This window comes from Pimephales promelas, chromosome 4 (assembly GCF_988280905.1).
Source record: "Pimephales promelas chromosome 4, fPimPro1.hap1.1, whole genome shotgun sequence".
NCBI classification, from domain to species: Eukaryota; Metazoa; Chordata; class Actinopteri; order Cypriniformes; family Leuciscidae; genus Pimephales; species Pimephales promelas.
Window position 1 is genome coordinate 48873199 of NC_142772.1, and position 10000 is coordinate 48883198.

At 34.6% G+C, this 10000-nt stretch overlaps 2 protein-coding genes across 5 annotated transcripts in view; both read left to right on the forward strand.

The window, feature by feature from the left end:
* ggnbp2 (gametogenetin binding protein 2) overlaps window positions 1-7198 on the forward strand; it is a 19640-nt gene extending 12442 nt beyond the window's left edge. The window contains exons 10-14 of one of the 3 annotated variants that reach the window (XM_039661603.2): window positions 439-583; window positions 3294-3416; window positions 3638-3792; window positions 4098-4310; window positions 6506-7198. In XM_039661603.2, the coding sequence (XP_039517537.1) occupies window positions 439-583; window positions 3294-3416; window positions 3638-3792; window positions 4098-4310; window positions 6506-6682 (813 nt within the window). In that variant the 3' untranslated portion in view covers window positions 6683-7198. Of the gene's footprint in view, window positions 1-438; window positions 584-3290; window positions 3417-3637; window positions 3793-4097; window positions 4311-6505 lie in introns of all 3 variants that reach the window. The other 2 variants (XM_039661602.2, XM_089130652.1) reach the window with 2 other exon arrangements.
* A 1387-nt stretch (window positions 7199-8585) lies between these two features.
* Window positions 8586-10000, forward strand: part of dhrs11a (dehydrogenase/reductase 11a) — a 30225-nt gene continuing 28810 nt past the window's right edge. The window contains exon 1 of one of the 2 annotated variants that reach the window (XM_039661508.2): window positions 8586-8912. In XM_039661508.2, coding sequence (XP_039517442.1) covers window positions 8769-8912 — 144 coding nt within the window. In that variant the 5' untranslated portion in view covers window positions 8586-8768. The remainder of the gene's footprint in view (window positions 8913-10000) is intronic. The other variant, XM_039661507.2, reaches the window with a different exon arrangement.

Below are 10000 nucleotides of genomic sequence, written 5' to 3' on the forward strand. Positions count from 1 at the left end.
GGACTTCTGTCTTTTTTCGCAATTCTGACTTTATAACTCGCAATTGCGACTTTATATCACGCAATTCTGAGAAATAAAGTCAGAATTGTGAGATATAAACTTGCAATTGTGAAAAAAAAGTCAGAATTGTGAGATAAAAAGTCACAATTATTTATTTTATTTTTTTATTCAGTGGCGGAAACAAGCTTCCATACTCTGAAGTGTCAAAACACGACTCTAAGTGCTTGCAACGGATGCGAAAAATGCATAAAATTGAATCCCAATCCGAATTTGAACAGAAATTTAAAATTATTTCGTTGTTTAAAATGACAATAAAGCTCTCTTCTATTTTTTTTTTTATGACAGACGAAAGTTTCTGTGTGTAAACATGATTGACTCGACAACGTGCAGTCGTATTTTTTTATACATTTTGATGTATTTTTCTTGGTGTTTCCCCAGGGTTCGTCTGAGTCTGTGGACGGCGGCTGTAAATCGTGTGGGAGTGGAGAGGAGTCCGGCAGCGTGGAGGTCATCATCGCCAGCGAGAGCTCCTCCTGTACCTGTCCCGCGACCTCAATCCTGCGCTCGCCCAAAACCCAGAAAGGTAAAGAGAGCTCGCAGAGGATGCCTGTGTGATATGAGATGTGATCTCCCCTGTGACGGACTCCTTCAAAACATTGTCAAAATGATTCCAGTTCACATGGATAATGCAAACATTTTTGAAGTAGTTTGTTGAGGTCAGTTTGTAAAGAAAGACTACACGCCCGCGCACATATATTCAAACACGCATACCTATACCTATAGACTGACCGTGTCATACGCATGTGCAGCGTCAGCGTTTTCTCAGATTTGCGTTTTTGATATCGTTTTTTTAACGCCTGCATCTTGGAAGCTGTTTCAAGGTTTGCGTTCTTGAGCTCAAACAGTGTTGTGTGAATGAGCGGCCGGATCGAATTAAAGGGATAGTTCACTTTGAAATTAATGTTTGATAAGTTTTATCTCAACTCAAGGGCATCCAAGATGTAGGTGTCTTTGTTTCCAAAGTATTTTCAATTTTGATATTTTTAGGTCAAACCGTTCTTGTCTGTCAGTCATATAATGGAGGTCTATGGTCACCACCTCAAAGAGCATGCACAGAGAAGTCCAGATTAACCCTCAGGTGCTCTTCGGTCATTTCTGACCGAAAAATTTTCTGTTTTGAAATTTAAAAAATCACAGCTTCATCGTAATGTTACGAAACTTGGTGACTTTTATGGCATTGGGTATGTGAACACAAAAAAATTGAGGTCATGATCCGAGCATGCTAAGTGGTCTTAAAAAAAATAGTCACACTTGTGTTCTTTGGTCAAAAATTACCCCCATAGGAAATGAATGGGAAATTGACAAACACACAAATTCACACATTTTTATTTATTTATTTTTTTTTACATATTTTTTACAGATTGTTTCAACTATATATTCAAATCCACCAAAAAAAAAAAGTGTTCATAAACATCTGGGGAATTCACATGCTTCTCCATAAAGAACTGTACATGCCATCTAGTGGTTACACCATGATTCTACGCTTTTTCTCTTTACTGTAACCAGCTGGTGCTAATTTTCTTGAAATTTTTTTTTTCTTCTGAAGGCTCTATATTAAACTAAAATACTGCATTAATAATTTTTTAAAAAAAATAATATATATAGAAAAATATATATATTTTTCCATGGCAAAAATAGACCATAAATATTGCATAAATATTAATAAATTCAATCAGATTGTCTCAATATACTAAATTACAAAGAATAAATATTATAGAACAAAAATAAATTCCATTGGTTTTACTGGGATGGAGGAAATTTAATTTTTAGGTGTCTGGTCACTTTTGCCTGGGAGGATAACAAGTGTGACTCCAAAACGAAGACCACCTGAGGGTTAAACATGATTTAATGACTCGTAAATGTAAGTACACATTGATGGCCTAAGACACGAAACGAGCGGTTTGTGTGAGAAAACCAACAGTATTTATATTGTTTTTACTTCTTGTAACCACAGCCACATCCAAGTGATCTGAGTGGTTTGCGCAAGCGCTTGAAAGCGCAGAAGTGATCTCGCGTGCAGTTGCGAAAAAAATTCAACGTTGTCTGTTGATATATCAAAATCGTCTTCCATTGCGATTTCCTGTATATCTATTACCTGTATATTGGAAGTGACCAAGAGATCACTTCCGGCGCTTGCGCAGACCGAAGCGCCCGCGGCCTCAGATCACTTGGACGTGACTGTGGTTACAAGAGGTAAAAGGATATAAATACTGTTCGTTTTCTCACACAAACCGCTTGTTTCGTGTCTTAGGCCATCAATGTGTACTTACATTTACGAGTCATTAAATCATGTTTAATCTGGACTTCTCTGTGCTGCTCTTTGAGGTGGTGACCAGTGTTGGGTAAGTTACTCTAAAAAAGTAATTAATTACTAGTTATTATTTACCTCTTCAACAGTGTAATTAGATTACTGTACTAATTACTCTCTCTCTAAAAAGTATTTAATTACTTTTAATTACTAATTACTTTCAAAATCCCATATCAATCTCAACCAGCTGAATAATACAAGGATAGACATGAATCTGTTTTAATTCTTTCAAATAAATACTATAAAATTGCAATTATTCTTAAACTTAAAAGGTGGAGAAGGTTACATTATAAAAACATACTTTTTAACATCAGACAATACATTTTGATGTTAAACCCACTATTGTTTTCTGTCTGATCTCATGACATTTCACACTTTTTTCATACATATTTTACAATAATTCATACGAATTTGTACAGGTCGTACAATTTAAACACCTCATAAAATGCGTACGAATCGCTGTGAGATCGGATTGATCTATACACAGTATTTACCTCAATTACATCAGAAGTAACTCTAATTAAATTACTGATAAATGAAGAGTAATCCCTTACTTTACATTTTCAAGGGAAAAGTAATTAAATTACAGTAACTAATTGCTTAGTAATTAGTTACACCCAACACTGGTGGTGACCATAGACCTCCATTATATGACTAACAGACAAGAACGGTTTGACCTAAAAAAATATCAAAATTGAAACTAAATACAGCAACTTCTGCAGTGCAAAAATGGATTTTTCTGATGCTGATTTCATTTGATTGGTTTGGTTAACACTCCATAGTGTCTCTGTTTTAATTGAATTTAATTAAATATGAGAATTTAACAGAGGACGATAAGGTAAATATGCCCTGGAAATCATTTTAAGGCCCCTTAGTACCCAGAATGCCTCTGACTGGTGTGTTTGTGCCTGTGTTCCTCTAGTAGTGTCGGCTCACAGTAACGGCAGTGACTGCGGTTACTGCTCCAGTATGGAGGGCAGTGAGGCGGGCTCTAGAGAGGGCTCAGATGTGGCCTGCACCGAGGGCATGTGTAACCATGATGAAACGGGTAAAGCAACGTTATTATGATTACAGATGGTCAAACATTTGTCTATTCAACTGTGTTGACACATTGCATCTTATTCTGGAAACTTGACTGATTCAAAACCTGTGCATCCTGATTTCAGACCAGCCAGTCAGATTTTTATTTTATTTTATTTGCGAGAGTTATGATGTTTTATGGATAGTCACTTGAGATGTGATCCTGACGATATGCATGTCTGTCTTCAGGTGAATGCTCGTGTAGTCCCCACTCGGAGGAGAAGGAGGAGGACGCCGTGGACAGTTGTGTGGAGTGCTGGGCCATCTCTGAAGACGACACAAACGGCAAAAATAAGAAGAAGAAAAGAAAAAACAAGGGGTCCATTTGTGGGAGTTTACATATAGTAAGTGTTGTTAGGCCGTGTCGATTCATACCTGGCTAAACATTATATTAATCGTGTGGCACTTTGATGAAAGTGCGTTATCACACTTTACTATAAGGTTTGTTAGTTAACGGGGTGGTTGATTATTTCACTTTTCTAACTTTAGTTAGTGTGTAATATTGCTGTTTGATTTATATTTATAAACAACATCTGCAAGTCACGATGCTCAAAGTTCTGGTTTCTGGCTAAATTGTAATTTTCGTTTTGTTTCCAGTGCATCTCTGCTTGTTAATACTGAAGTTGTGGTGTTTTCCTCTCTCTCATAGGCGTCTAAAGCGGAGGAGATGTGCGTCTCGGGCGGCAGTACCGTTCACGAGTCCTCCTCTCCTTCACCACATCTGTGCAGAAGCAAAGACGAGTTGTGCTGTGAGTCCTTAGAGAGCATCCGGCATCATGTTCGCAGCGGCGAGTGTTTCCACAGTCAGCCTGTCCTGCCAGACGCGTGCACAGAGGCCAACAAGAGCCTCGTGGAGCTGCTGGTGAGTGTTCACAATACAGCCAGACCGATATTAGGCATTTTCCAAACAGTTATAATATCCGATAAATTAACCTTTCAAAAATAAAATAAAAACGGACGAAACACGCTTCAACCATGTCATGAGTGTTGGAGTTGTATAGTTTGTCCACCAGAGGGCGCTCTTGGCAACACTGGTGTATAACGCGCCACACATCCTGTGCAGAAACGTTAGCTTTTCTTTTACACATGTGTGAAATCAAACGACGCCAGACTTTCGTCCTGTAATGGATGTAGAATCGCTAAATAGGAGGTTTTAGAAGGCAGGCAGCAACTGATGAGTGAAAATCATGCCCTTAATTGGCCTTCTTTAAATATAAGACGACAAAGCCATTGGCTTCAAGTAATATTCAAATGCATCCATTTCAATTACCCTTCTTATTTAAAACAGTATTTTGTTCTTAATACTTCAATTTATCATTTGAGGCACTCTGTTCAGCTTTTTTTCCTTGTCCCCTGAGCCAAGAAGACTGTTGGCAAAAGAGCTTTTATGTTTATAAAGCCACTTTAGACTGGAATAATTTACCTTCGGATAGTAGATCCTATTTGGGATGTTTAAGTGTACTTTGTCTTCTTACTTTGTGATTGACTGCTCTTGTAATGTATGATGCTGACACAATGTGATCCAAATGCTTATATATACTTAATGCTTATCCAAATGCTTATATATATATATACATTTGAAATATTCAAATGTATTTCTGCCAATTTGATCTAGTGGTTGTAAAGTTCTGCTTATTTTGGTTAATATTATTGTTTTTCTATTTATTTATTATTTTTTACTTTATATATATGTATGTATATATATATATATATATATATGAAGAGTTCAGATGCAAAAGCCTCTAAATGCCATTTGAAATTTTCTTCTTTAATGATGATTTTTTTTATCAAACTTGTATATTTAAGTTCAGTAATTTCACTTAAATGGCAATGATAATTACCTATTAATTGTTATTTAAGTGAAATTACTGAACTTAAATATACAAGTTTGATAAAAATCATCAATAAAGAAGAAAATTTCAAATGGCATTTAGAGGCTTTTGCATCTGAACTCTTCATATATATATATATGTATATATATATGTATATGTATATACTATATTAGGGCTGTGCAAAAATTAATTGTGATTAATCGCATCCAAAATAAAAGTCTGTGTTTACATAATATATTTGTGTATGCTGTATATAATTATTTTGTATATGTAAATACCTATGGATGGATGTATATATTTAAGAATTATTTGCGCTTAAATTCTGTATATATATATATATATATAAATACAAAATCTATATTATATAAATATTTTATATATGAATAACACATTTTCTTAAATATATACATGCATGTGTTTGTATTTATACAAAATAATTATATAGCACACACAAATATATTATGTAAACACAGACTTTTATTTTGGATGCGATTAATCGCAATTAATTTTTGCACAGCCCTAATATATATATATATATATATATATATATATATATGAAGAGTTCAGATGCAAAAGCCTCTAAGTGCCATTTGAAATTTTCTTCTTTAATGATGATTTTTATCAAACTTGTATATTTAAGTTCAGTAATTTCACATAAATAACAATTAATAGGTAATTATCATTGCCATTTAAGTGAAATTACTGAACTTAAATATACAAGTTTGATAAAAATCATCATTAAAGAAGAAAATTTCAAATGGCATTTAGAGGCTTTTGCATCTGAACTCTTCATATATATATATATATATATAGTGGGGTTTTTTGTTTGTTTTGTTTTTTTTTTTGTTTTTTTTGTGTTTGTGTTTCCGTATGTATTTGTTTGTCCAATATGTATAATTGTTCTTTTGTTTATTTGATTAGTGTTCTTTTGTGATGGCTGTGACCCCCTTGAAAACGAGATGTTGCATCTCAAGGGGTTTATCCTAATAAATAACATTTACTTTTCTTTTTTTTAAATGGTTTGATGTAGCTTGATGGAAAGAATTTAAAAAGGGATAAGCAAGCTGACATTGTAATTATAAGGTAGCTTATACATGCATTACATAATTATAAGCTGTCTAATACAGTCAGTTCATACAAAAAAAATGTGAAATTGTAATTTTTCACTACTGTTTGTTTATCGAAATAGGTGCATATATTGATTTATTGATTTATTTTTGCACAGAATGAATCTGAAGTGACCTCGGATGAAGAGAACTGCCTGACACAGGACGAGATCCAGTCGTTCGTGGAGAACAACAAGTCCTTCTACCGAACACGAGACCAGTACAGACAGCACCTTAAAGATCGCTTCACCAAATACTGCCGCGGAGAGTGGCTGCCCACCGCACACGCTCACTAACACACACTTACTTTTATAGACCGTCAAAACACTCATGATGATCACTGCTGCGTCGTTGCTTTATTCAGGGAGGAATTTGGGAATATGAAATGGGCAAAAGAATCAATGTTTTTTGGGTAAAGGTCCACGTCGTTTTCGCATCTGTACACACGTCTTCCCCTTCAAGCTCCTCCTCTTTCACTTCTCAGCCAATCACAGCTGGCTTTGTTTTCCTTTCTCTCTCGACACGGTGATTAGGGAGCAGGTCGTTAAAATGATAATCGAGCTTGGCTGTAGGGTTAGATGTCGGTAGTCTTAACGTATTGTTTGTGAAGCATTTCTTTGTTTTGTTTTTGTTTTCTCCCAGACTGTGAGCGTTTTAGTGGCGAATTGTACCGATAAATGTGTACAGGAATAAAATGATCTGAATCATGGATTTTACAGGAAGATGAAAACATCCATTTATAAAGAAGATTGGATGTGATGATGAAAGCAATGTGCAAAATTTACTAAATAAAGAATATTTATTAATATGCATCAGATTTGAATGTTTCTTGTGAGTGTTGGTTGGCATATAAAAACATGATTTAAGTTCCCATGATAGGCTGGCAAACAGCTTGTTTTATTTATTATTTGCAGCTTTATCTTATATTGTAAATGTTGAAATTAGTCAGCCACTAGATGGCGCATTTTTTTTGTTTTTATAAAAAGTGACTAACAAATTATCTAAATATAATATCACCTGATGCAAAACTATATCAAGAGTTTAAAAGTTTTGACTTTGCTTGTTTTTCTTTATTTGTGTGTGTGTAAAAGTCCAGTGTTCACTAAAATGCTTTGTCTATATATTGTTGCCAGCACTTCTTTTCTTTTTTAAAGCAGATTTCTTTACAAATTTTTGTAAGTTCAATGTAATTTTTATTAGACAACTGATGAGAATTTACACAATATGTCCCCAATATTAACAATATACTCTACACATATGATGTCAAGTGACATTTCTGACCGGTTTTAATTTAAAAGGAACGTGATAGAAAATTTGCTCCCTTAAATTTTTAAGTTCAACCAACTTGGATGTTTTAGTAAGTTCAACTTAAATTTAACTGACTTAAAAAAATAGTTGAATATTGTATACCATTTTAAAAAAAAGTTGAAAATTGCTTAACTTACTTTGAGTTAAAGCAATATAAAAACATATGTTGTAATAACAAACCTTATTTTTTTTGCGATCAATATTTTTTATTTTGAGTTAACATACCAGATACAAATCAAGGCTCACTGAACTATATACAAACAGATGCCATGAAAACTCTCCACATATAAGAAAAAATATGTATATAAATATAAAAATGAATAAATAACAAACCTTCCTGATTTTTATTTGTTCATTTTTTGTTTACAGTGCACACGTTCATTCATTCAACGTATTGCATTCACTTGAGGAAACAAAATCTACAGTTTTTCTGAATTAACAAGTTAATTATATCAGAATTACTAGAGAATTTTTCATAGAAAAAGTTTTTCTTAATTAATGAGTTAATTGTCTAAGAATTATGAGATATATTTTTCTTGAAAAAAAATTTTTTCACTCTGTTTTTATGAATTAATGAGTTACTCATAATTTTTTTTATTATGAGTAACTCAAACGGAGCATATACACTTTTTTTCTGTTTAAAATTATCTCGTAATTCTGAGATAATTAACTCGTTAAATCAGAAAAACGGAGTAGATTTTTTTTTCTTCAAGCGAATGCAAAATGCTTCCGTACAGCATAAATTAATAAATGAAAACAAAACAAAAAAGGCGCGGACGGTGACGACAACCTAATTTATTTTTGCTTCGGTCGTTAATTATTAATCGCGGGTTCTGCTGGGATTGGATCCGTGTGTGTGTGCGAGTAGAGGGAGGGTTGAAGTGATTAGTTCCCGCCCTAAACACACACTGACTGACACTCTTCTGAATCAGAGATATTAATATTACCGCGCGCGCGACACACACAGACACAAAGTAACCGCCGCGCGCGATCTGATACATCGTTCCATTCAGGCGCGGATTAGAACTCTTTGTTACACTGTGACGTTGCAGTGATTGTGATACATTGTGTCTGATGAAGATGATGATGGAGCGCTGGAAGGGGAGAGTCGCGTTGGTCACCGGAGCGTCTGTCGGCATCGGAGCGGCTGTCGCGCGCGTTCTCGTTCAGCACGGCATGAAAGTGGTCGGTTGCGCGCGGAACGTGGACAAAATCGAGGTAAAACCGATCTTAAAACGAGTTTTTAGTGCTCAAAGGCCTAGCTGTAGTGCTACTGGTGTTAGCTCACTGCATGAAGAGCTTCTCAATCAAACTCCTTGTCCACATACAGGCTTCGTTTCCACAAGTGTATCTACAGTTTAGCCTTTATTTCTGAGTCCAGCGCGTTCATTCGGGAGGAATGACACTTCATTAAAGTGATTGATCGCCTGTGTGAAGTATTGATAGATTTCGCCACGCCCACTTTACTCTTTAAAATCACCTCGAGCAGTTTATTAAACTGCGTGTCATGTGTAATTAAATGCATTTTTACATAATTTACTACGCTTAGAGGAGTTTATGCTTGACTTTTAGACTAGCTGGGAGTTTATATTGCTGTTTTGTGTGATGTTGAATTATAGGACTTAGTATTACTTGGTTTTTCACCCTAAAATCAACATTTTATCGCTATTGTCGTACTCAAAGGCTGTTATTCTTTCTGGGGATAATTGTGAAGAAGCTTCAGTCTAGAGATGTCCCTCACATAGTAATATTCATTCATCTCCTCTTGTGTTCCAGTCATATGGGTTTAGAAAAACATATTTTTTATTTTATATTTTGTGTGATAATATTCTGGGTAAAGTGAGGAATGCTGTTAGTTCAGGGAAGGGTCATTCTTCAACCCTTCCTTAGGCTGTCAATCATTAATCACGTGTTCAGCCCTGCCCTTGACTGGAGCTCTCGGTGTTGTGTAGTTGTGTTTACTTTTATATTTGCATACTACAAGTTTTTATGGTTTATATATGAAGAGTTCAGATGCAAAAAGCCTCTAAGTGCCATTTGAAATTTTCTTCTAGAATGGTTATTTTTATCAAGCTTGTATATTTAAGTTCAGTTATTTCACTTAAATGGCAATGATAATTGCCTATTAATTGTTATTTAAGTGAAATTACTGAACTTAAATATACAAGTTTGATAAAAATCATCATTAAAGAAGAAAATTTCAAATGGCATTTAGAGGCTTTTGCATCTGAACTCTTCGTATCCATCTTTTTTATATCTACATTTTATCCAAAGCGACTTACAAATTAGGTGAACAGTAAAAGCAG